This window comes from Agelaius phoeniceus, chromosome 7 (assembly GCF_051311805.1).
Source record: "Agelaius phoeniceus isolate bAgePho1 chromosome 7, bAgePho1.hap1, whole genome shotgun sequence".
Classification (NCBI taxonomy): Eukaryota; Metazoa; Chordata; class Aves; order Passeriformes; family Icteridae; genus Agelaius; species Agelaius phoeniceus.
In genome coordinates, this window is record NC_135271.1 from 12,618,409 (window position 1) to 12,645,842 (window position 27,434).

Sequence of the window (27,434 nt, forward strand, 5' to 3'; positions counted from 1 at the left end):
TCTCTTTTGCATGGAAAAAGAACCATGGAGTCACAGAATCATTTAGGTTGGAAAAGCCCTCTAAGATCATCAAGTCCAAGAGGAAAAGCATGTTAAGAAGTGAAATAATTCCCTTTAAATCTTCATGATGGCAGTGGTGTCAGCTTTCTAAGTAACAGCATGTTCTAATACATCCACTGCTCAAATTTCAGAAAGCAGGGAATGCCATCAACAACCTCGTTCGTGGGGAGAAAACGAGGACAGGATTCCTTGGAAATGCAAAACTGAAAAGCTCTGCTAAAACCCACTTCAGCAGCTCCAAGAAAGGTGTTGACAAACAGCTCTTGGGGTTAGCAAAACAGGCTGTCCCAACCCAGAGTCTAAAATCACTCCATAAGGATTCTCCAGAGATTTTCCTTAGAGGATCCCAGTGCAGCACATAATGGATGTTATTATGTTTGGGAGACACCAACCTTGATCTGGGAGCAGAAGAGGTCACTTAGAATTTCCCCTCTCAAAAACTGTCAATAAAACTCTGACATTAAATCCTACACAGAACAAAATAAACTCCCCAGAAGGGGAAATAAAAATCCTTGTGCTAATCCAGGTATTTAACAGCAAAGGCAGCAGCACCAACCAAACTGATCTAAGATCAGTGAAAAAAAGGAAGAGCCTCAAAGTGCTTAGAGAGAGGGAGCAGAGTGAAATCAATCCCCCAGCCAGGCTAAGAACAGGATTCAAGCAATTAGTAACTGCACCAGGAAAACAATTTCACGCTGAAAACAAACAGCCAAGAAACTGGAGCATAATTTAGGAAAACAAACCAGAGAGAGAGCTGGATTTCAGGGCATGGGAGGCATCAGGAGCACGCTGCAGGAGCTGACTCTTCCCCCTGCTGAAGGCTTTCAAGCACTCTGAAGATATCTTTCCTGAACATCCTCCCTCTCCCATAACCTGTGACCATCAGGATGCTTGAAATAAGATTAAAGACACAGAGTGTTGCGAAAATGCAGGGAAATGGTAAATTTGATGGAATCATGGAACTGTTTGGGTTGAAGGGACCTTAAAGCTCACCTTGTTCCAACCCTTGCCACAAGCAGGGACACCTTCCTCTATCCCAGTGTGCTCCAAGCCCTGTTCAACCTGGCCTGGACCACTTCTAGGGATGGTGAATATTTATTCTTCCCAAAAAATGTCTCAACCTGCAGGACACGCTCCCAGCTCTGCAGACTGGGAGAAATGATAATTCCAACTGCCTTCCCACCACCCCCTAAGCCACCCTCTCCCCAGCAATGGTGCTGGTTGGATTCCAGCCCTGGTAATCAGAGCTGTATTGTGATGGGTTCTGTTATTTGAGCTGCAAATATTTAATCAAATTTAATAAAATTGGACTACACGATATGGCGGTTTTAAATTACCAACACAAAGCCAGAGCCTTGGCTGGTGCCAAAAATCTGAAAAGCTCACCCGTAATAAAGAACTTTATTTAGGATGGGCTCCAGCCTTCCCTGCCTTTTGTTTACACCAGACTGTTCAGGAGCCTTTCTTCTCCAAGCAACTTAACATTCTTGGCACTGGGAATTCTGCAGGATATTGCTGTGCCAGAGCCTGACGTGCTGTTGCGTTGAAAGGAAAATAAAAGAAAACAATGAAAAATAGAAAAAAATTCTCCCCTGAACCTCACAAAAGTGAACTCATTTGTATCCCAGACCAGTGCCCAGGAGATTGATGTGCTGGTGCCCAAAAAGAACAAGCACCAGCGTTCTGGCAAACCAAAAAATCAGCTGAACGTCCTCCTGCTGGAAAACAACAATGGGTTTGGTGGCTTGCACTCTTTAATAATGTGATTAGCTCCATTCATCATCCTTAATTCTCCCTGTCTGACAGCAGGAGCTCACCCAGCAGGAGCTTTGGTGAGATCCCAGTTTGGGAAGCAGCACAGGGTGGGTGAGATGTGCAGATGTCTTCCTTCTCCTGCAGGAATTCCCTTCCAGGACACTGGGAGCAAGAAGGGTGACTGCTGCTCAAAGCCAATCTGACAAGGTGCCCTGAGGTGATGAGCCAGGCAAGTTTGGGAGCATGTCAAAGCCCATTTCTGCTGTGGTAATGCTAAGAGGGTAGGAAGGGATCACCTGGCACCACAAGGCATAGGAAAGAGCTAAAAATCTCTTGGAATCAGGCTGCCCACAGGCCCTAAGTGATAGGTTTGGTGCCAAGGGATGCTTCCCTGTGTGGAAACGCTGTGAAGCCCCAGGGCAGCCTGGAAGCTCTTCCATTTTCCAGGAGCAGAGAGGAAAGGATGCCCTGTCCTTCAGTAAATCCAGTTTTCTAAGCTCAGCTTTTGAGTCCTCCAGGAAGGGCACAGCCAAAAGCCACAGCCCCAAAGCCACAGGGGCACCTTTTACTGGGGAAAACCCATATCTTGGAGCCAATTTTTGACTGGGTTCCTGTGCAGCTGAAGTGCTTGTTACTCATCAAGCAACCAACCCAAGGGGGGAACAGAGACAACTGCACAGATGGGACTCCATCCAGCAGGGCAGGTGCTACAGTTCCTAGTGAGACATTTCCAAAAGGGGAAAACTTCATCACTGAAAGGCTGGTCAGGCATCAGAACAGGCTGTCCAGGGCAGTGGTCAGTCACCATCACTGGAAGTGTTTAAAAAACCCATGAATGTGGCACTTGGGGCCATGGGTTAGAGGCGGCCTTGGCAGTGCTAGTTGAAGGTGATCTTTGGATCTTTTCCAACCTTAATGATTGTGTGATCTTTTCAGAGAAGCTTTTTTTGCTGTCCTGAAGTGATTCCCAGCAGGGCCAGTGAGCAGAAGTGCTCCCTGAGCAAGGCTGAGCCCTCACAGCTGAGCTGTTCCCCGAAGGCAGCAGCAGCCCTAAACTGGCCGGGTTGGGAGCCCAGGCTGTGCTGGCTCAGGCTTGTGCTACAGAGCTGAGGAGCACAGCCAAGCCAAACAACCTGGTTTACATAATACAGGCTTGAGGAGTAACTGACCTGCTCAGCCACCGTGCAGGGAGAAGCCAGACTGAAAGAGAACTGTCTAGGTGTGAACCAAACCCTCGCAGGAAGCCCTGGTGCTCGCCCTGGCACAAACCCCCTTATATACCCCAGGTACAAACTCACACATAAAATGCAAATCCCCCCAAGAAATGCACTTTTTCTTGGGGCTTTTCTCACTCAGCAAACACACTTGGGCTGGAGACACGCAGATCTCTGTGAGAGCTTTGGGTTTGGGAAAAACATCTCCCAAACTTTGAATATGTGGCTCTCACACACCCCGGAGCAGCCCCAGGCTCCCTGGAACACTGGGAGCACAGAGACAGGTGAAGGGGGAGCACATGGCGAGGGAAACAAAGCACAGCCTGGAATCCAGCTTTTGGCAGCATCCCTTCTTTTTCAGGAAGATCAGATCAGAGGGCTGAGCATGATGCAGGGACAGGCAGTGTGGGCAGGGAAGGGCAGCCCTACCTGTTTTTCTGAGTGGGAAGTCGTCTTTGGAATCGTACATCCCCAGGACTGGGTGGTTGTAGGTGCCGGAGACGCCGCTTTGGGGTGGGGAGCTCTGGTCCAGAGAGCTGTGCTGGGTCTTCCTGCACAGGAGGAAAGAGAAGAAGGGACAAGCTTTACACTGGTGACAAGCACAGGGGACGAGCCTGCCACCTCAGGGAGTGGGGAAGGGGACAAAGGCAAAGGCAAAAGCTGTGAATCCCCAGGGATTCCATTTTCCAGGAGCAGAGAGGAGAGGATGCCCTGTCCTTCAGTAAATCCAGTTTTCTAAGCTCAGCTTTTGGAGTCCTCCAGGAAGGGCACAGTCAAAAGTACCATCCCCAAAGCCTGGTTTTCTCCTCCTGGGCACTCCTACAAAAAAAAACCCACTAAAATCCAATATACAGGAATGGCAATTGACTTAGTTTTCAGTGTAAGACTCCACCTTGGCTTAGCTCATACCATGAGTATAAATTCTAAGACTGTAACCTGAGCTGGGTTTTGCTAAGTCACCTCCCTGAATCTCAGCACAGGTGAGACCTCAACTTGAGCACAAGTGAAGCACTTCCCTCCCCAGAATAAACCCCCAGCTCAGCAGAGAGAGTCCAAGGCTGGAGCATTGCACCTGGCCAGCAGCAGCCATGGCACACAGGTGGCCCCCTGCCCTTCCTCCTGCCTGTCCTCCCATCCCAGGAGCTCAGCAGAGACAGGGCCAAAGCACTCAGCACCTTTCCAGCTGAACTTCCCCGAGCTGATAATTTATGGCTTTGTTTGAGCAGGCTGCTGGAAGTAAATTACAGTCTGTTTGCTGAGGATATTAAATAATGAATGAGTTTTCTCAGCCTCCTACCAGTTTGTTGGCTGCATCTTTCCTGCATAATGACTTGTGCCCAGCTTTGCTGTTTCTCAGGAGCTCCACCAGCCTGGGAGAAGGCTTCAGCCAGCAGAGCAGCTCCATCAGCAGAACAACTGATTTAGCCATGCAGGTGACACTCACTGGGCTCTCACAACTTCACTTTAAATAAACAGAATTTAAATTCCATATTTTTTTCTAAATACTAAAGGATTTAGGACAATGGAGAGCAAGCATTTTGTAAAAAAAAATAAAAAGAAAAAGTGAATATTTGAAATTTTGTACTGCCTAAAAACCAAGCTGAAAATATTCTCCTGCAAAAGGTTCTTCAAGGAACCTAAATGAACCATTCCCAGGTGGAAATTGCACAAATTCAGGCCATTTCTCGAGCAGCACTAATCCCTTGAGTGCAAGCTCAACTCAGAAGTTGGCTGCTGAGACCCAGAGCATCAATTCCACTGCAAGTTAAAGCCTTCAAAAAATAAGGGGCTAATAAAATACTAAGAAAATACATTGAATTTTCTACATAATTACAAAAAAAAAAAAAAAAAAGAAACCCTCTGCAAATTTTATTTGAACATCAACATTTTCTACTCCCACAGACCTTCTAGTGGGAGGTGTCCCTGCCCATGGCAGGGGGTGGAATGGGATGGGCTTAGGGTCCCTTCAGCCCAAACCATTCTGGGATTCTATGGAAGTATGAATGACTGTGGTTTCCCAACCCTCCCTCTTCATTATCCAGATTTCTCTGCACATAAAGAAAAATGATTTCTGGGGCTCTTGCAGGGCTGTGTTTCCCACACCCAGCCCATGCTGTGCCACATGCCCACCCCTGAATGCCCCCACACACACTTCAATCTTCACCTGCAATCAAAACAGAGACAAACTGAAAAATAAAAAATAATAATCCCTCCTGGGAAGAGATGTAGCTTTTTCTGCCAGGATCTGCTCATTCCACGGGAAGGCAGCACTCCCAGGAATGATGTTTCACTCCCAGGAATCCTGGGTGCTGTGATCTGAGAGCCCTGAGCCCCATCAAGTCACACAATGACATTTCTGGCTCTATATGAGCAACAGACTTTTTTTTTTCTCCCTTTTCTTTCCTTTTCTTTTTTTTTTTTTTTCTTAATTATGACCTAAGCAGCACAATCAAGTACATTGAAGCTATTTTCATCCCTTTGTCAGGCAATGTGCAGGAATTCAAAGGGCCTGTTTAGATGTGCTCCAGGGCTGCTGAATGACAGATATTGAGCTCTGCAAACAGGAACACATTCCCTGGCTCCAGGACTGGGGTCTGACGCTGCTTCCAGCAGCATGCACTGCTCTGCATGCCCCTTCAGGAATGTCAGAGCTCTGGGAGGAGAGGAAATTGGACACTGCATGGAGCCTGCAGACATTCCTGAAAGCACAGCCCTTCATCCAAGGCATCCTCTGCTCCCTGAGCTCCTTCAAACACCCACATGCACAGACAGAAAGGTCGGAGCGATGATCTTGGAAGTCTTTTGCAACTTTAACAATTCCATGATTTGATATTTCATCCTTCAATCATGTTCAGCAAGGTGCACTGAATATACATTCAGGCATGTGTACCTGGGCTGGAATGTTTTGTGTTCACACCTGTGGATGTTGGGATCATTCAATGTATAATTTAATGTGCAATTTCAAGTGCAATTGTATCTCTCCACCTCCACACCATGCAAACACTCAGTTAAACTCCCTTCCATGGCTGCTAGCACATGGAGTGGCTGCTTCCCAAGCACTGCTGACAGCTTCCCAGGGACATCACAGAGAGCAGAAACTCCTGGGAGCCAGGCTGCCCAGTGGGTTCAGGATCAAGGGCAGGGACAGTCTGACAATGCAGTTCCCAAGAACCTCCTCTGCTGCTGCCTATCACAAAACCCCAGAGTGGTTTGGGCTGGAACAGAGGTTAAAGACCACAGAGTTCACCCCTTTCCACCTTCCCAGGTTGCTCCAAGCCCTGTCCAACCTGGCCTTGAGCATTTCCAGGGCTGGGACATCATCCTAGAGGTCTCTTGCAGCTCTAATACCTCTGTGATTCCATGCCAGCAGAACATTTTTCCTGTCCCAGCCACTGATGTCAGACCATCATGGTGCTCAATACCCTTAAGAGACTTTTTGTTTTTTTTCCTAAGCAATGCTTTCCATTTAAAAAAAAAACCCAAAAGGAATTCACAAACCTTAATAAGACCAAGGGAAATGCTTAAAAGCAGGCTTGTTGCTTCGAGAGGCTCTCCCAGCATCTGTTAGCACTTAATGGCCTGGCCTGCTCACAGTGGGAGCATGGAGTGGATCTCCTGTGAGCCCTGCTCGTGTGTGCTCAACCCAGCCACCACCCAACTGCATCACAGCACAGCTATGTGGGGACAGGAGTGCCTCCAGAGCTCAGCTGGTAACCTATGAGATGCCATATAAATAAATACTAATATGGCAGGAATTTAAAGGTTGGTTCTCCTTTTGAAAAAAAATATATTATTTTTTTAATAGAATGGAAAGGAAAAAAATCCTCAACTTCTGCCTGAACGAGTGAAGGATGCATTTAAAAAATCCTGTGCTGCTGCCATCTGCCCTCCTTGAGGGCTCAGCAGGACAATTCAGCACTGAGAAAGAGCTGTGAAGCCCCAAGGCTTTGTCCATCTTGGGTTAGAATCCAGAATAACAATCCTCACCCCACCACAGAACAGATGGAAAATGAGGGGATGGTATGACCTGAAATCTTTGTGCAGTGGTTTGTGTTGTCTCTGCCTGTTGGCATCCCTGGAGCTTCACAGGGAAGGGCTGTTAGGATGCCTCAGTGCCACAACAAACCCAAACCCCACTTTGGTGCTCAGAAAGTTCTCAGCATCAGCTGAGGCAACGTCCTGAAACACCAAACATGATGTGGCTAAAAACCTGCAGCAGCCCTGGCCTTGCATCACAGAGAATGCCAAGATGGTTTGGAAGGGAAGGGATTTAAAGCTCATCTCATTCCTCCCCCTGCCATGGGCAGGGACACCCTCCACTATCCCAGGCTGCTCCAAGCCCCAGTGTCCAGCCTGGCCTGGGACACTTCCAAGGATCCAGAGGCAGCCACAGCTGCTCTGGGCACCCTGAAATTCTAACTGACCTTGCACCACTCCTGCATTAACTGTTATTTTAACCATCCCTTTAAGAAATGGAGGCTCAGAGTCTTCAACCACCTTTAATGAAATCCCCAAGTCTCAGATTAGATTTTCAGAGATGTATTAAAGCTGCTCAATCTCACTTTGCCTCCAATAACATCTGAATTCTTCTGCCAACTCCACATCAGCATTTCTGTCCTGGCTCAGAGCTGGGATAGCTTTCAAATTTCATTGCAGCTCAGTTTCTGGAATTTGGAAACATCTTCTGGCTATGACCTCATCCTCCCTCTACACACGTTCATTTCTTAAGACTTAAAACACTGTCAGTACTTCAGCTTGAACATTAATTTCATGGCAATATGAAATTACTTTTGTAAGTCAAAATTTCATGAATTTTGAGGTCACTAAAGCAAACATCCAAAGCACTTTGGCTTTTTATTTAACGAAGACAGTGACAAAATCATAGCAGTGGAAACTTCCAAGTCACATCAAATTTCTAACTGTCTTTAGTACAATGAAAAAGTTGATTTCTGAAATTGAAACTGGAGACCTGCAGTTGAAAACAGAGATGTTGGGGCAGTTGTAATTAGAAGTACAGACTGGATCCACTGGATGTTTCCAGTAAGAGCCAAGTAAACAAAACTTCCAAGTCTGAGAGCTTAAGAATAGCAGTAAGTGTTAAAAGTTTTAGAATGCAAGGCTTAAGTATCCTGAGCTGCAGGAATTCACTGAATCATAGAATATCCTGAGTTGGAAGGGACCCACAAAGATCATCAGATTCCAGCTGCTGAACATAAAAAACTATATCTCATTTGACTAAAGTTCAAGTTTTATAACAGCAGGTGGGATCAAATCCTGGGTGAAAAGCTGGAGGACTTATAAAAGCTGATGTCTGACTGTAGGACTTGTGAGTTTGAATAATTGTGGTTTACAGATGACACAAAGACCTTTCTCTACACACAGAGCACCGTGACACCATCACAGCAGACACGAAAACCACTCACACTGGAACCCTCTGGAAAAGGCATTTTGGGAATGCACAGGGATCCTGCCACTGCTCTGGCTCATCCCACAAGCACATCAGGTGTATTCCCTCAGGGAACTGGGGACAAAGGTGGCACTGGCTGAGCCCTGCAGAGAGCCCAGCACCACTTACCCGTACCAGAAGCGAGGGTCGCTGGATATGCAGTGGTTGAGATTCCGGTGGGCCAGAGCCTTCTTCTTGTTCAACACGAATTCCTGCAACTTCATCTTCACTTCTGTGCTTGCCACTGCACCTGCAATTACAAAACAAACATTTAAAAAAGGTTGTTAAATCAATTCGCGTACTTGAAGGCATTTTAAATTTCTAAAATAGATCCCAAATCAAATCTTTCATTTCCAGTCCAAAAAAAAAAAAAAAAAGAACTTTGCTTTCAAAGAGAGAAGAACAAAGCACCTCCAGTAAGGAGCTCTCCCTTTTTATCCCTTTAGCTTGGCATAGATTCACAAGTTATGTTTGAAAACACAGATGAAATTGGGTTTATTTCACCAGAAGAGGATATTACACTTGCAGAGAAGCACACTCAGAATAAAGCACTTGTCCGGGGTATCCCAGCTCTCTTTGAACCAAGGTTTTTTAAGAAAAGGGGTCTTGTGCACCCTCAAGTTGTTAAATGTCACATCTAAAAGCAGAAGGGGAATGATCCCAGTGGCTCATGTGTAGGTTTTGTCTTGAAAATCCTGTAAACAGGGACCTCTTTGTTCCCAATCTCTGTGCACACCATGACCAACGTAACATTTAGCTTCATTTACAAGCGCGTGGATCTCTGGCTTCAGATAGAAAACCTACCATTTAAAAAAAACAAAACCTTAAAGACAGGGAGTCAGTCATTCTGCAGAGCTAAAATGTCAACTGTGTAATCCCTAATCATGATTTCCTGCACAATGGAGAGCAGGCTGTTCCCCTGCCATGATGGATCCCAGTGATCATCGGGTTGACAGCCCAGACTCCCAGGCAGAGCTCCTGACGGAGCAATGCATTCCAAGTTTGGCAAGGGGACACGTGGAAAATGATGGTTCATCCCCACTGTGGCGTAAGGCAGGAGCTCCAACGGAAAATATCTGGGCTGGGAGGAAAGGGAAAGGCCAGGGAAGCTGCTGGCTCTGCTAGGAACAAGAACTAAAAGATCACCCTGCCATGTTCTCGTGTCCTGCGCCCTGGTCAATGAGGTGATGTTTGACATGCTGGGAGAACAATTCCTGGGCTTTCTCCAAGAGCAGGGAGCTGCAGCATTCCCACAAGGCTCTGCCTGGAGCTGTAAAATGGTTCAAACACCAAAGTGAGAAAATTCCTTTTTTTTGGAGCGCTGCATTTCTCACCAGCTCCACAACACCAGTTTGGTGGAAAGTTCAAGCGAAGAGCTGGAGATAAATTCCTGAGTAGTAGAAGGAGTGACAAATCCATGCTTGAAAGCCTTCTCCCTCCAAAACGTGTCATCCTTGATCCATTAGCATCCTTAGAACACTCAAACCTGGCTGTGTTCTGTCAGGTTGCCATAAACCTGCTACTTAGAGGACTTGAAGTTCAGTATTTTCAGAGTTTAAGGTTTACCTCCTTTACTGGAAGCTGAAAGATATCATAGAACCTCAGGGAGCTTTGGAGGGGGAGGAACCCTACGGACATCTAATTTCAACTCTTCCACTATCCCAGGCTGCTCCCAGCCCCAATGTCCAACCTGGCCTTGGGCACTTCCAGGGATCCAGGGGCAGCCACAGCTGATCTGGGCACCCTGTGCCAGAGCCTGCCCACCCTCCCAGGGAACAATTCCTAATTCCCAATATCCGATCCAGCCCTGCCCTCTGGCAGTGGGAGCCATTCCCTGTGTTCTGTCCCTCTATGCCTTGTCCCCAGTCCCTCTGCAGCTCTCCTGGAGCCCTTCAGGCCCTGCCAGGGGCTCTGAGGTGTCCCTGGAGCTTTCTCCTCTCCAGGTGAGCACCCCCAGCTCTCCCAGCCTGGCTCCAGAGCAGAGGTGTTAAAAGGAAGCAGAACAAACTCCACCTCTCTCACACTCTCTTCATATTTCAGATCAGGACAATTTTAGCTTCTCTTTGCCAAATTTTGTGATGTGAGAAAAATAACTTAAGTATCCTTAAGCACTGAGGTGCGATAATGATTCTACACCACAGAACTTCTTAAATAAAAAGTAACTTAAAAATAAAACTGTAGTCATGGGAACAGGATCTTCAACTTAACATCCCCAAATTCTGGGTTTTTTCCTCTACACCTCTGTGTTTCACCCAAAAGATGCTTTGCTTCCATTTTCCAGAGATTCAGGCGTTTTAATTTCTTTCCAGATTACTTTAATGAGAATGGCCAGGTATTGGTTCCAAGGAGAGGCCCAGCAAAACATGGGTCCAACAGCAATAGCTGATGGGAGCAGCAGGGGGAAGTGGAAATGCTTAGGGATTCTGAACCTCTGGTCTTTCTAGCACTTAAAAAGGTCTCCCAGACCCCAGTTTTATCTTACTGAAAAAGTTCCTGGAGCTTTATCTTATTCCCAGTTCCCAGCCAGCATCCCATCTTCCTTCCACCACTTTTCCCATCTGAAACCAGACCTGAGGAGTTGATGGCACAACTTGGTATTTTGGTATTTGGAGGTACTTTTCCCTCCATTCACTTGCAGAAAAAGCCCAAACAAGCAGCCCAGAGTATCTCTGATAAGGGACATTGTGAGGCCACAATGATCTCCTCAAGTGCATAATGACACAGAGTGGGGAAGGCACCCACAAGCTGTAACCTCCTGAAAAACATCCCCTCATGAATGGAAATGCTTCAAAAAGGGGAGAGCTGTGAACTCGACTATGTCTTAAAAAGAGTGAAATTCAGAGCAGCAGAAAGAGAAAAGGAGTGCAGCGTGCATCTGGTGTATTTTATGGGCTTAATATTCTGCCTCCATTAGGAATGCTGCCAAAAATACTTCAAAAAATGTTAAATCAAGGGAAGAGAGGATACGCTTCCTTTAGAAAAATGCTAAAATGGCATTTAGTGAGACAAAAATGAAGATGATAAAGCAGAGAAACGCATTTCTCTCTTCCCCTCAATTCCCTGTGCCCTCAAGGAGGTTCCTCCAGCTTTCTGAGGCTCCTTCATGCCCCCATCTGCCTGTCACCACCCGAAGCAGTGGTGCTCTGGCCACTTACTCTCTTTCCCTTTCTCTTTGTTTTTCAGCTGCTGCAGTTTCTGCTCTCGGTGCTGCTTCTCCAGCTCCTGCTCCTGCCGGTGCTGTTCCAACTTCCTCTGGTGCTCCAAGAGCTCCTGCTGATGCTTCATGGCCAGCATCTCCTGCTGCTGCTGCGGAGAAGGGAACAGGGAAAAGGAGCAGATTAACACCATGGGCCTTCCCAGAGGCAAAGCAGAGCCTGCAGGCAGGTGACAGTAACAGTGCTTCATTCAGGGTATGAAGGACAAGCACGGGCCTCCTTTCATCTCCATCCCCTGATTTTAAATAAAACCCCACTAGGGCACCCTCAAAATTATTTGTTGCACAGAGAAATTGTAGAAGTTGTGGCTGCCCCATCCTTGGAAGTGTTCCAGGCAAGGCTAGATGGGGCTTGGAGCAACCTGGGTAAGTGGAAGGTGTCCCTGCCCATGACAGGGTGGAACGAGATGGAATTTAATGTTCCATCTAACTCAAACCACACAGAGATTCCATGATTAATTATAAAAATAATTGCTCCAATAGATAAAAGAAATCATTATCCCAACAATTTCTCCAGGAAGGATTTTCCCTGGCCCTCTCAACTCACCCATATTCATGGGAATAATCAGGAGACATGGATGTCTAATTAAGGTAATTATTTGCAAAGCTTGCATCAGATGGGACATGCAAGTCTGGAAGCACCAAATGCTCCAGCCCCAGTGCAAATTCCCCCTGGGCTCCCCAAGTTCCAGCAGCTGGCAGGTGTCAGTGTCCCCACCAACCTCTGGGGAAATTTGGGGTGCATCCCCCAGCCCAGAATTCCCTGTTTGGCTGCAGAGGGGATTCTCCCAGCCCAGAGATTCCCATTTGGGTGCAGAGGGGGGGATTCTCCCAGGGCAGAGCTCCCTGTCTGGGTGCAGAGGGGATTCTCCCAGCCCAGAGATTCCCATTTGGGTGCAGAGAGGATTTTCCCAGGGCAGAGCTCCCTGTCTGGGTGCAGAGGGGATTCTCCCAGGGCAGAGATTCCCATTTGGGTGCAGAGGGGGGGATTCTCCCAGCCCAGAGCTCCCTGTTTGGGTGCAGAGGGGATTCTCCCAGCCCAGAGCTCCCTGTCTGGGTGCAGAGGGGATTCCCCCAGGGCAGAGCTCCCTGTCTGGGTGCAGAGGGGATTCTCCCAGCCCAGAGCTCCCTGTCTGGGTGCAGAGGGGATTCTCCCAGGGCAGAGATTCCCATTTGGGTGCAGAGGGGGGGATTCTCCCAGCCCAGAGCTCCCTGTTTGGGTGCAGAGGGGATTCTCCCAGCCCAGAGCTCCCTGTCTGGGTGCAGAGGGGATTCTCCCAGGGCAGTTCTCCCTGTCTGGGTGCAGAGGGGATTCTCCCAGCCCAGAGCTCCCTGTCTGGGTGCAGAGGGGATTCTCCCAGGGCAGAGATTCCCATTTGGGTGCAGAGGGGGGGATTCTCCCAGGGCAGAGCTCCCTGTTTGGGTGCAGAGGGGATTCTCCTAGCCCAGAGCTCCCTGTCTGGGTGCAGAGGGGATTCTCCCAGCCCAGAGCTCCCTGTCTGGGTGCAGAGGGGATTCTCCCAGCCCAGAGCTCCCTGTCTGGGTGCAGAGGGGATTCTCCCAGGGCAGAGATTCCCATTTGGGTGCAGAGGGGGGGATTCTCCCAGGGCAGAGCTCCCTGTTTGGGTGAGGGAGGATTCCCACGGGACTGAGGGCAGCAGTTTCATGCACTGTGTGAGGGCACACCCCGTGTCCTGCGAGGCTGTGGAAAAGCAGGTGTACAAACAGCACATCCCAGCTGTGGGAGAGGAACGAAGGGATCTCTGTGGGGTAAAAACTGCTTTTTCTTCAAAAGCAGAGCCCAAAGGATGATTTCCCATCTTGCAGTTGGATCTGCACCCTGCTCAGCGAGGCGCAGGCCACTCCTGGGCCTCCCCCACAGGCCTGGAATGGCGGGGCCCAGCGGAGCCTCCGGAGCCTCCGGAGCAGGGCGCCCACCCCGCACTCTTTACGTTGGCAGCTCATAAACCAAGGGATTGATCGGAGCTGGCAGGCTCCAGCCCCAAAGGCCCGGCCTCTCCAGGGCTGTGCTTAATGGGGGCCTGTGCTCGGATACCACCCACGGCTCCCGCAAGGCCCCGAGGCACACAGGGAGCGGGAGCACGGAATTGTGGAATGCTTTGGGTTGGAAGGGACCCTAAAGATCATCAGCCCGTTCCAAGCCCCTGCTGTGGGCAGGGCCCAAGCCGTGGCTGTTGAGACAGGGAATCTGCTCTCTCCAAGAACATCTCAATCCATCCTTCTCCAAACCCTGCCAGCTCCTGCGTACATGAGACTGCCACTCCAAGGTTTTTTCTTCTCCTTGAGCACATTTTCCTTTTAATCCCTTTAGCTGAGATTCTTTGGGTGTCCTGTGCAGGGCCAGGAGTTGGACTTGATGATCCTCGTGAGCCCCTTCCAGCTCTGGATATTCCAGGCTCCTCTGATTAATTTGTGGCATTGCACCTTTGCACCCCCCAATGAATGCACAATAAATACAAATAAAATCACACTATTCTATATAAAGATGGGAAAAAAACCCAACAATCTAAGAGGTATTTACAATCTGCCTGGCTATCTGCTGGAAACTCTCCATGGAGGAATCCCTGCTGCTGCCTGTTCCAAGCAGGCAGGCTGTTGTAAAACACCAGCAATCCAGTTATTTTGCAGTGACTGCACCTATGCTTCCCCTCCTAATTCTATTGAATTATATGTAAACAACCAAAAATCCACACTGAAAAAAAAAAAAAAACCTAGAAAAGGAGGAAAAAAATAGAGGAAACCAGCTATTTTTGTTTTCTAATTAAGCAGCAGCTTCTACTAACACGTCTCCATTTGGGGAAAGAGTCTCTTTCCCGACTTCCAACAAGTCCACCACATGGTGGGCTTTGAGAACCTCGCCATGGAAAGTATGCAAATGAACAATATTTAATGCACAATATGGTAAAACAGGTTTTGTTATTTTTATGGAATCAGGAGCCTTTTCTCTCCATCTGCAGTCTCCTAGGCTCTGCAGGCTCTGCTTCCTGCGATGGTTTACATACATTAGGCTGCTTTAGAAGGAGCTGTGCTTTCATTGACATCTGGAGTGAAATGGGAATGAAAAGCCCAATTTGTCGCTGGATGGTTTAGGGAAGTTTCATTAGGGATGTATTGTCTCTGCTCATTTTGACCCCAGTTTCCACAAAGCCTATTCTTTATATAGTTTTTCAAATGGCTTCAAAGTTGAAAAAAAAAAAATAAAAAATAAAATAATAAAGCCACATCTCTGATTGTACCCATGAAGAATGAAAAGAAATCACTGTTGGTGTCTGCTGTAGCCTGGGAAAACAAAAGCAGAAAACCGATCCGGGTGTCTTCTCAGGGTTATTTCTCCACACTTACCAGGAATGTTATGGGAAGACAAAAATTTAGGCTGGAGATCAGGAAAAGGTTCTACCCGCAGAGGATGCTGGGCACTGCCCAAGCTCCCCAGGGAATGGGCATGGGCCCAGGCTGAGAGAGCTGCAGGAGCATTTGGACAATGCTCTCAGGGATGCACAGGGTGGGATTGTTGGGGTGTCAGGAAAAACATCAGTTACTGGTTCATTTAAAGCAACAGAGGCAAATTTGAACAGGCACTGCCCACTCAGACCCTGTGTGTTCACCACATGCAGCTGGGGCAGGGGGTTTATTCCCCAACTGTATTTCCCAAACACTGAAATTTCATTACAAAGTGATTCACAGAGGGAAATCCCTGAATCTGAGACTAACTCAGCCCTGAGTCTGAGGAGCACTGTGTGACAGACACACATACACTGCATTAGGGAGCTCAGAACATCCAAATTAGGTGCTCTTGCCAAAATCAATATTTGTAAATATTCATAACTATGGGGATTCCTGCATATATTTAATGTCACTGCTCCCACTATTTCTGAAAACTGCACAAATGTTCAACTGTACCTGCAGTTAGTGTTGCTGGTGCTCCTTTAGCATAAATTAATATTAATAAAGGTAACAGGGAGGATGCAGAGCATTTCCAGGTATTTATCAACCGTCAGCCTACCATGAGGACTCAGCTATCCAGAGGATTTTGCCACCACACTCCTCAGTTGTCTTCAGAGCTCCAGCTTGTCTGCCTGGGAGGAGGACTGACACCTTATCAGCATGGACACTGTCACAGAGAAACTTCTTTTTAAAGGAAATGCAGCTAAAATGGTTCTCTTTAGTCTTTGCAGTGCCCTCCCAGGAAGCGTGGAGTGCTGACACCAAGATCCCATTTCCCAGAGAGAACCAGGATGGATTTCATGGAGACACATTGCATTAGGACTTCCACAACCACTCCTCCAGATGCCAAACAAGAAGCCAAGCAAAGAGATCCTTCCTGCCCCCCCAGCTCAGACTGGCTCCTGGGTGTTTATAAGAGACATTTTGAATAGCAGCAATTAGTGAAAGGGAGAGCAAAATAATTGTGGAGATAAGCACAAGCCTGGGTGAACAGAAGTTGGAACACTTCTGGCTGACAGATACTCCCTGGCATGCAAAGTTGCTGTGTCCAGCTCCCAACTGCATCTCAATCCACACCCGAGTTCAGCCCCAGCACGGGGGGAGATCAGGGAAAAGCCCTTCTGCCACCTGTTCTGGCCAAATTCTAAAGTTTTGGGGGTTTAAATCAGGTATTCAAAATGATCTTTGGGCTCAGGCTCTGTAAAAATAAAGTCAAATTGTAGGTGAGGATGAAGAAAAACTATCCAAGAAAGCACACATCAAATCATCCCCTGAAAAACCCTTGGCTATGGGTGGAAGCAAAGCACAGGTGCTGGGATTTCTGGGAGCTGGATTTCTGGGAGCACTGCTCTGTTGGGCTGTTTCACAGTGATCCCAACGCTGGCTGGACTCTGTGCCTCATGTTCCCCCATCCTGTTTACTGAAGTCTCGGGCTGTGGCTCCAGTTTCAGGATCTGCTCTCTTGGCTCCGTGGCGGCGTGTTTGGGATATCTCCTGGAGCACCAGGCAGAATAAATCAGCTGTGCTGGAGACACGGAGGGCGAAACATCATGACTTCCAGCAGCAGCCAAGACACAAAGATCTGGGAGAAGGAGCACCTCTCATCTCTTTTCTGGGATACGCATCCCACGTGCCCCCTTCCCGCCACCGGGCAGCTGAGAGCCAGCTAAACCCATGCCAGAAATTCCCATGGGCAGGGAATTTTCTGCAGGGAAATGATCCCTTCCAGCCAGCAGCTCCCTGGGCAGGAGAGTGATCTCAGTCAGACACATCCTACTGAGAACGTCTGGTGCTCAGGTTTATGAGGCTAAACCGACTCCAGGACCGGGAATGACGGCAAGGTTCCCTTCACGCCATGACAAGATCCCATGTTTTTACCTTGGCTGCTTTACATATGGATATGGAATTTTGTACCCTAGTCTCCCTTCCATGCCATTACCTCTCCCAAAAGGCTGGAAGCCCTCTGAGCCCTGAATACCTGCAAAAGTTCAGCACTGGGAGAGGTTCAGCACTTTTGCGTGAGCCTCTTGCTGCCTGACTCCCACTCCAGCCTAACTTTTCCCTTCCTCCAGAAGCAGAATATCCAACAGCCTTCCCAGAAAGCAGCAAGCTCCATTTGTAGTATCCAGCACATTCAGCTCCTCCTCCAATTTTCCCCTTTAAAGGTGAGGAAAACTCCTTTGAGTTTGCCTCTGGTGGGCTTTACATGATTATTGCTGAAGGGGGGGGGGGGGAATCAGGAGCAGGGAGTGCCCATTCCAGCATGGATGGCAATAAGTAAATCAGAAAATTTGACTTAAACCAATCCCTGTAAACCAAGAAACCACATAAAGTCCTGTAAAGGAGGAGCCCTAGATGTTTGATGCTAAGTAAGTGATGAGACCTCGGTCCTTGAAGGAGCAGGTACATCCTCTGTGAACTGTTTTGGGGTGTTTTGGGTATTACAGGAATTCCACATTTCTGGACATGAATGGATCAGCAGTGGTGTACATTAACAGGCCAATATTTCTGGCATAACAACAGCATCCAGTGGTGTATTTTTTTATTCCTGCCCTGATTCTCTGTGTTCTCTTTGATTACTTCCAATTATTTCATAAGTTCAAAATTAAGATAAAATTGGAATTGAACATTCGGGTGTGGGAACTGCCAAAATATCTCTTCCGCCACCATTTACTCTGAAACTCTAAACTGACAAAAAAAATAGTCACAGTGCCCCACACGTATTTTACTCCAGAAAAATCCAGAGTTCCCATTGTGTTCCTTCCAGCCAACCTACCATGGCCCATCTCAGAAGAAACCAAAAGGAAACATTTCTTCTACCAATTTCCAGTAGCTCTGTAAGGCCCAAAGCAGACAAATTTCCCTGGATGAGCGTTCCAGCTTCACTCCCGACACCACCAGCAGTGCTTGGATGGCAGTAAGATGCCTGAATTATCCCAGCCTGATGCAGGACTCCTTCCACCAAGAGATGGGGTAGAAGCTGCTCCATGGATTTGTTGACAGAACCAACCCCTCCGTGTGCAGGTTTGTCCTCACCGCTCTTGCAAAAGATCCTGACTTTGAGGCTGACAAAAAGTCACCACCCACCCCCTTCAAAGGGAGCAAATGCTCTGATCTTCCAAAAGTTTTCCCCAGGGTTGCTTCCATCAGAAGTTAAGTTTTGCAGGATCTAAGGTGTAAGTTTTGGAGTGGGCTCGGTGTGCCAGAAAAGCAAGGCAAGGTCACTAAGAAAGAACAGGAAGCCGTCTGGAAATAGCGCGAGCTCCAAGGCGTTCGAGTAGTAACGAGGCACAAAATGTTCAGTCTGGTCTTTTACCACTGACTGTACCCAGCTGCAGCTTCCTAAGATGAATAATTCCTGTCATCCCAGAATCCAGACAGAGGCGGACACCTGGTATCGCTGGGCTTTTCAAGTTCCTCTTGAAAGGGACGCAGTCTGTGAGGGACGGGCGTGCTGCGGAACAACGGCACAAAAACGAGCAGAGGGAGCCCCTCCACAGCATCTGCTGCAGGAAGACAGCACAGAGCAGACAGGCCCAGGAATGGGAGCTGGGATATCAGGGATGGGATGGAAATTGGCCCTTCCAGAGCCCAAGGCAAGCAGGTGCTTTGCAGGAGCCATGGTGCTGCCGGCAGCATCCCTGGGGACATGGGGAAGGTGCCACAGGGGATCAGCAGATGACACCAACCCTAGCAGCAAAACTGAAATATGCCCAGCTTTCCCTGCTGAGCAGGAATCAACATGGAATCAACATGGACTCAACATGGAGAGGCCACCAAAGAGAAGCACTGGGCACTGGCAGAGCTATGGTGAGAGCAGCCCCACTAAAGGACAATGTGATTGGAATGGGTTGGGTTGGGTTGGGTTGGGTTGGGTTGGATTGGGTTGGGTTGGGTTAAGTTGGGCTGGGAGGTATCCTAAAGATTATCCAGTTCCACTCCCTGCCATGGGCAGGGACACCTTCACCACAGCCCCATCCAGCCTGACCTTGAGAAGCTCCAGGGGTATCCTGCAGGCAAACCTGCCATTCCATGGGCAGTGGCTCCACATGAAAGCAAGGAGCAGTTTCTCCCCTCAGCATCAGCATGACAACTATCAAGTCTAGACATCTTTGGGAAAGAATTACATTTCTTTACAACACAGCAAAATCTGTCTGGAAGATTTCCTGCAAGATTTTCACTCCCTGAAACCAAAGGAATGGCCCGGGAGTTTCACCCCGTGTCTCTGAACAAGAGGCTGATCCCTCAGATGTGTTACTATCTCTCACTCATTGTAGGAATTCATTCTGTCAAGGGAAAAAGAACAATTTCAGGATCACTGCACAGCAAACATCTTCACAAAGCTTCTTTCCCTGCTGCTGCTTCCCTGTCCATCCTGTCTGTGCTGGACATACAGCCCAGCACTCCCTGTGCTAGGGATGCACACAGTCCTTTCTCAGAGGGTGGGAAAACTGGGAATGGGATTGCACAGCCACAGGTGAGGACTTCAGGCCCACAAGGAGCTGGGAGGCTCAGCTGAGAGGCTCAGCTGCCTCTCTGTGCTCTCATCCCACCACCAACGTGCGTCAGCATCCCCGAGAAGTTTCCTGTGGCTGTGGCTGTAAAACAGCCGGAGCTGGGAATAGCCCTGCTCCAAGCTGGGACACAGCACATGAAGCACATTCCCCACGACGTCCTTCCCTCCCTCCCTCCCTCCCTCCCTGTGAGCTCACGGCACCCGAGGCGCCTCTGGCCCTGCCAAAGCGCCCATCCTGCGCCTCCTCCATCCAGCCCTTGACCAGAAGGGCAAAAGGAAAAGCTTTTGGTAACTTCCAGCTGATCTTGGCTGGGAATGAGTGACTCACAAAGGAAAAAATTCCCTGCCTGCTCCTCCGCGACCAAAGGTCAGGCAAAGCTCTCAGCGGGACCTGCGGAGAGGCTTTCCACCGTCTCATCCGAGAGCCAGACCCCTTATTCCATCTTGGTTTTGCTCAGGAAGGCAGATTTGAAGGCCATAAATATTGTCCCACAACTGGTGAATGCATGGAAGAGTGGAAAATCCACCTGGCTGAAAGTGAGTGGCTACTGGAGAGAAGAGCAGCGTGGGTGCCTCCAGCCTCCGGCCTCTCCCTCGGTTCTTTCTGGAGGCAGGCCTGGGCAATCTGCAGAGCTGCTCTGCAGCTGTGATAGGAACAGCCTGCCCTGCTCTGTGCAGTGAAGCCTTCTAAAGGCTTGGCTTATTTTCTCCAAACATGTCAGGGTTTTCACAGAATCGCCCAGAACGCTTTGGGTTGGGAGGGACCTCAAAGCTCGGCCCATTCCAACCCCTGCTGTGAGCAGGGATATCTCCCACTGGAGCAGTTTGCTCCAAGCCCCGTGCCTCATCACTAATTTCTTCCTAATACCCAATCTAAACTTACTCTGTTTCAGTTCAAAGCCATTCCCCCCTTCTTCCATCTCTCTCTCCATGCCTGTGTTTTCTCCCACTCCTCCCCTGTGCCAAGCTCTGTGTCCATTATAGAGCCCTTCCACAAATATTGTTTCACTCATTTCCTGGCTCTCTCCACCTTGCACCATCTTGGGGAATCTGGCACTTTTATGTGAAGGCCAAAACACAATGTCTATAAAAGCAAGGACTGGGACACGCTGGGGAAAGGATCACATGTTCAGGCAGTCATCGCCTTCTCCTCCTGCACTGGGTAAGATGATTAAAACTGAGCTGATGGAAGCAATTCCAAGCTCTGGAAAAAGCCAAAACTTCAGCTCTCCATAGGAAAAAGTTATCTACTGGGATAGAAAAACAGTCAATCATGCCAGCATTTTCCAGGCCAAACTTCACTCACTGAAGTGTTCCTCACACTCCTGCTTTGTTTGGGGGATGGCACGGAGGGGTGCTCAGCCCTACTCAGTTCCTGTCAAGTCAGACCAGTTCCTCTGCTCCCACCAACACCACGGCAGTAAAAGAAATAAAACAACCCCAAAGCATGACTTCTCCTGTACTAGCAAAAAAGTCAACACTGGAAACAAAGGAGCTGTTTGAAAGCTTCATCAGCTGGGAGAGCTGGGGGTGCTCACCTGGAGAGGAGAAAGCTCCAGGGACACCTCAGAGCCCCTGGCAGGGCCTAAAGGGGCTCCAGGAGAGCTGCAGAGGGACTGGGGACAAGGCATAGAGGGACAGGACACAGGGAATGGCTCCCACTGCCAGAGGGCAGGGATGGATGGGATCTTGGGAATTAGGAATTGTTCCCTGGCAGGGTGGGCAGGCCCTGGCACAGGGTGCCCAGAGCAGCTGGGGCTGCCCCTGGATCCCTGGCAGTGCCCAAGGCCAGGCTGGACATTGGGGCTGGGAGCCACCTGGGACAGTGGAAGATGTCCCTGCCATGGCAGGAGGTTGGAATTAAATGATCCTTAGCGTCCCTGCCAACCCAAATCTTTCAGAGATTTTATGAAATAAATGCTTTGCACTGATTGATTAAAATGGTGGATGCCAGGCTATAGGGGAAAAAGCCAAAGTAATCAATTCTAGACAGCATGACATACACAGAACAGAGTAAAATGCAGAAATTCTTTCCCCTTCACTGAAGCAGTTTCCAAAGCAATTCTGGGTTTAACATTATCACAGAATCACAGAATGGTTTGGGTTGGGAGGGACCTCAAAGCTCAACCGATTCCCAATCCCTGCCATGGGGTGTTCATGCCGGTGTGCACATGGTACTAAAAAAAAAAAAAACAAACCAAAAAACAAATAAATTTCACCAAAAAGACTTCTGCATCTTCACTCAGGACTGTTTCTATATCAAACTGCACAGCTCCAGTGCTTCACTTGCAGAAGATAAATGGGTTTTATTTGCTTTAACATCCCCGCCCTGCTTTCTTCATGAGCTGGCCAGCTCTAAGTCCAAATTTAAAGTTATATATTTTAATTTTCTGGGCAAAATAATTGCTTCCCTGCACTCACAGCCACTGGACTTAACACAGTTGCCAGTTCTAAGAGTCACCTAAATGTGGGCTGATTCTGGCACATAGAGACAAGCAGGATGTTTTCCCAGAGAAAATGCACCACCGTACGCACTGGGGTAGTGTGTGTGGGGCACATTTTCTTTGTGAGGCATCACAGGGTTTATTTCAATGAGCGGCTGTTTGATTTTTAAAGCAACTCTGGTCCCACTGACACACTCACTACCCTCAGAGATCACCTTGCAGGCCACCCTTTGGTACAGGATTATACCATCCCTATTTTAAGGCTCTGATTTAGCCAAGCTTACACACAAGATGAAGAACTTCATTACCTAAAGGGCTGGATACGCTGTGGCATCTCAAAATTCAAGCTCAGCTTCCTCCTTAGAGAGATTTTGAGCAGAGTCAGTCAAAGCTTTGACATAAATGAGAGCAAATATGTTCCTATCACCACTGCTTTGAGCTTGGCCATTAAATGGGAACAAGCATGTCTGATTTTTCATAGACAAATAACTACAGGCATGGACAATTACAAGGGAATAATGGAAGTATTTGTCACAGGAATTCCCCATTCTTCCCCCACCCCAAATGCTTGTGCCAGCCGTGGGCAAATGTGCAGCCACAGAAACATGGGGATATGTAAATGTTCCACACACACACCCAGAGATGCACACACTGTACATCCATATATAAATATATTCACACCCAGGCACTCCTCACCTCTGCCCTGGCCACAGCACAGAGGACTCACCAAGGCACAGGGATGTTTGCTATTAATCCAGCTTCAAACAGGGACACTTCTCACAAAGCCCAGCTCCTTTCTGTACTAAGAAGTCTGTAAATAACACCCCATTAACTTTTAATCCCATCTTCCCCACTCTGACATGCATCTTGTATTGAAATGAAAGTTATATAAGGTTGAATCGAGGTTGCTTTTTAATATTACATTAAGGCTATTTACCATGTGCAGCACTAATCCCCCTTTGAAAAAAGAAGCTTATTACCAATTCGGAAAGCTTACGTTGCCATAGCAATAGTCCAGCACTGGGAAATATTTATATAATGTCTCATGTTTTCACTTGCAACAGCCATCCTTCACACTGGACTGCCCACTGACCCTGCCTGGTGTTTCCTCCCTGTCCCACGCAGGGCACAGCACCTGCCTGGTGCCTAACTCCCAAAATCTGAGTGTGTCCAGACCCACCTGCAGGCACTGCCCCTGCACTCCCTGCTCCTGCAGCCCCACCACGGCCCACACGCTCAGCCTGCAGCTTGTGCTGATGGCAAACATCCAACGAGAAGTTCCTGTGCCACCACTCCCAAAATGTGTGAGCACAGGAGCAGGTAACTTCCTGCCAGGGTCAAATCCATTGAGGCATTTTCTGTGTCCAGGGAAGGGAATGGAGCTGGGAAGGGGCTTGTCCTGGATTGCCAGGCAAATTGTATTCTATTTGCCATCCAGATGGCAGCTGTCTTCTGTTAAATGGGCAGTTTTCCTTATCTCTTCCACAACCAATCCTCCCTCTGGGGAGATATCTGCTGATAACAGGCTATTGAATGTCACTGCATGGCTGATAAGAATGACAGCATCCCACTGGGAGATGTGAGCCCAGAGGGAGGAGCCAAGCATTCCTACCTGGATATAATCTGGAGATTCTGGAACACCAGCACAGCTTCTGCACTGGATTTTCCAGAGGAACAGCAGCTGCCTCTCCTTCCACTGGATCTGCAGAGGAAGAGACTGCACCTTTCTACAGGATCCCTGCTCTAGCAGAACCAGCCCTGACACTGCAGGAGGGCTGCAGCCACATTTCCAATGGGACTGCCACCAACACCCTGACCCACAGGGTGTCAGGTTGGGTTCTGACTCTGTCAGTGTTGTTCTACTGTACTGCATTGTTTATTTTATCCTTTTATTTTCTTCCCTAATAAAGAACTCTTATTCTTGCTCCCATATTTTGCCTGAGAGCCCCTTAATTTCAAATTTATAACAATTCAGAAGGAGGGGGTTTATATTTTTCCATTTCAGGGGAGGCTCCTGCCTTCCTTAGCAGACACCTGGCTTTTCAAACCTAGACAGGGCTGCAGTCCTGTGATGGTGTTCACAGGGGTCCCAGGATGAGGGAAGTGACGAGGATCTAACTCCATGTTTCAGAAGGCTTGATTTATTATTTTATTATATATATTACATTAAAACTATACTAAAAGAAGAGAAGAAAGGATTTCCTCAGAAGGCTGGCTAAGAATAGAATAGCAAAGAATGATCACAAAGGTTTGTGGCTCAGACTCTCTGTCCGAGCCAGCTGGGCTGTGATTGGCCATTAATTAGAAACAACCAACATGGGCCAATCACAGATCCACCTGTTGCATTCCACAGCAGCAGATAATCAATGTTTACATTTTGTTCTTGAGGCCTCTCAGCTTCTCAGGAGGAAAAATTCTAAGGAAAGGATTTTTCATAAAAGATGGCTGCAACACAGCCCCAAGAGAGGCTGAGGGAGCAGGGAAAGGGGCTCAGCCTGGAGAAAAGAAGGCTCAGAGGTGACCTTCTGGCACCCTGAGAGGAGGGTGGAGAGCAAGGACAAGAGGAAACAGCCTCAAGCCATGCCAGGGAAAGTTTAGACTGGAGATCAGGGACAACATCTTCCCTGAAACAGTGGCCAGCTGTTGGAACAGGTTCCCCAGGGCAGTGGTAGACTCACCACACCTGGAATTGCTCAGAAGTTGTGTGGGACACAGCACCTGGAGACCGTAATGGCACTGCTGGGCTGGTGGTTGGAATGGATGATCCAGGAATGCCTTTCCAACCTCAACAATCCCCCAATCCCCTCGTCCCCGACCCCCCTTACCTTGATGTGCTCGTGCAGCTGCGCCTCGTGCTGCCGCGAGAGCTGCTCGTGCTGCCGCTGGAACTCTGCGATCAGGATCTGCCTCTGGATCTGCTGCTTCTGCTTGAGGGCCAGCAGCTCCTGCTGCAGCTGCTGCTCCCGCAGCGTGGGCTCCGTCACCGGCATGGAGAACTGGTGGTCCAGCCGCAGGTCCATGGGCACCGAGCTGGGCGCCACTTGCAAGGGCAGGGCTGTGCTCACGTCAACTGCGGGGAGAGCACGAGAGCGGGGTCAGCATGCTCCTCATCCAGCAAAGGATGGAGCAACCGTGGCCTGCATCAAGAGCAGCACCATAAAATTCACACCATTACCTTAGGGGGAACCAGGGACTACAGGAATTCAGGGATCAACAGGTTTTCCACCAGGCAGCACCTCCTATAAACCCGTGTGTTTGCGACAAGCAAAGAGCATCGTGTGTGACCCATCCGTGCCTCCCAAACACACACAGCTCTGTTCCACTCATCCAGCACCACTGGAAATGAGGAGGATAAAGAGTAATCTGAGACTTCACAGAAAGCATTAATCCTGACTTGTCATGGATGAACTGATGGACTGCCGTGCTCAGGAACATGACACTCTCCCTTTAAGAAACTCGCAAAAACCATGATGTGTTGTTGTATAATAAATCCCAAACTGGTTTGCCTTGGGAGGGACCTCAAAGCTCCTCCAGTGTCACCCCTGCCATGGGCAGGGACACCTTCCACTGTCCCAGGATGCTCCAAGCCCCATCCAGCCTGGCCTTGGGCACTGCCAGGGATCCAGGGGCAGCCACAGCTGCCCTGGGCACCCTGTGCCAGGGCCTGCCCACCCTCACAGGGAACAATTCCTTCCCAATATCCCACCTATCCCTGCCCTCTGGCAGTGACAAGCCACAACCCCCCTTTTGCAATCACTGAACACAGCTTGTTTCTCCTAAAAAAAAATAAATTACTGCCACGCCATGAATGACTAAAAATCTTCTGAATTCCACCTGAGTGACAGTTCTGCCTTTCACGGGTATTCTGTATTAGCAACATTTGCTCTCTCTCTCTCTCTCTCTCTCTCTCTCTCTCTCTCTATCTATCTCCGGGGCAATCCCTCAATAACTCTGCTGAGAGCTTTGAATGAACATCATTTACAGGATAACAAAGGCTAATCCCTCAGAAACACTGAGCTTCAGCAAAACTGGAAAACAAAAGTGGGGATTTTTTTCTCCATATCCTCTGTCAGGACATTAATTTTATCCATCCCAGGGAGAGAGTTTTCATAGGGTTTTTCTTCCCAAATACTCATGGAGCAGAGGTCCAGGAGCATGTTCACCCCTCCCTGCACCCAGCTCAGCCAGGGAGGAGGAGGAGGAGACTTTCTTTTTTTGATGGAAACATTTTCGGCAAAAGGTCACATTACTGGAAGTGTTGCTATTTTTCAACCCACAAGCTCTTCCCTCCACTTCCCTATTGTTTTCCTTCCTGTGGCCTTTTCTCTGCTCCTCTCTCTCCCCAGCAGGACCACAGCGAGATTCTTTGCCATGGATTGATTCCCAAGCCACAGCCAGGGATTTTGGGGAGAGCAGAACACTCTGACCCAGAGATAAGCACTCAAACTCACCTTAACACTGTGTTTGAGGTCTCTGGGGAGACCTCAGAGCCCCTGCCAGAGCCTAAAGGGGCTCCAGGAGAGCTGGAGAGGGACTGGGACAAGGCATGGAGGGACAGGACAGTGGGGAATGGTTTTTAACTGATAGAGAGCATAGATAGATGGGATATTGGGAATTAGGAATTGTTCCCTGGCAGGGTGGGCAGGCCCTGGCACAGGGTGCCCAGAGCAGCTGTGGCTGCCCTTGGATCCCTGGCAATGTCCAAGGCCAGGCTGGACAGGGCTTGGAGCCACCTGGGACTGTGGAAGGTGTCCTTGTCCATGGGGGACTGGATGGGCTTTGAGGTCCCTCCAAGCCAAACCATTCTGGGATCCCACATGTTCCCCTGTGTCCTGTCCCTCCAGGCCTTGTCCCCAGTCCCTCTCCAGTTCACCTGGACCCCCTTCAGGCACTGGAAGGGGCTCTGAGCTCTCCCTGAGCCTTTTCCTCTCCAGGCTGAACACCCCCAACCCTCCCAAGCATGCAAAACTCAACCCAGTTTCAGGCAGAAGGAACACCCTACCACTTGTGACTGTGCCTTGAGATCCATTCCTCCCACTTTACTCCCCAAAAAAGAGCCTTAAATCGCCATCCCCTGATGGAAAACAATCCTAAGAAAACTTGCCCAGTCTCCCATTTCCCATGCAATAGGAGTCATCCCCCCACAGCTGCAAGGATGAGGACCACAATTCCCATTCAGGGCTGCGGCAGAGGCTGCGTCATCCCTGACTCTTGGCTATTTCAGGCTCCAAAATTCCCCTCTTTGCCTCGCCGGGAGCCGCTGACCCCAGAGCCCTGGCAAGCCCCAGCCAGCCCTCCCTGCTCAATGAACACAGCCCCA

At 48.8% G+C, this 27,434-nt stretch overlaps 1 protein-coding gene across 11 annotated transcripts in view; it reads right to left on the minus strand.

Annotated features, from left to right (window-relative positions):
• HDAC4 (histone deacetylase 4) overlaps nt 1–27,434 on the minus strand; it is a 183,526-nt gene that overhangs the window by 62,631 nt on the left and 93,461 nt on the right. For 7 of the 11 annotated variants that reach the window (XM_077180995.1, XM_077180996.1, XM_077180997.1 and 4 more), the window contains 4 exons: nt 24,940–25,184; nt 11,631–11,781; nt 8,605–8,725; nt 3,459–3,580 (listed from right to left, as the gene is read on the minus strand). In XM_077180995.1, the coding sequence (XP_077037110.1) occupies nt 3,459–3,580; nt 8,605–8,725; nt 11,631–11,781; nt 24,940–25,184 (639 nt within the window). The remainder of the gene's footprint in view (nt 1–3,458; nt 3,581–8,604; nt 8,726–11,630; nt 11,782–24,939; nt 25,185–27,434) is intronic. The other 4 variants (XM_077180992.1, XM_077180989.1, XM_077180994.1 and 1 more) reach the window with 2 other exon arrangements.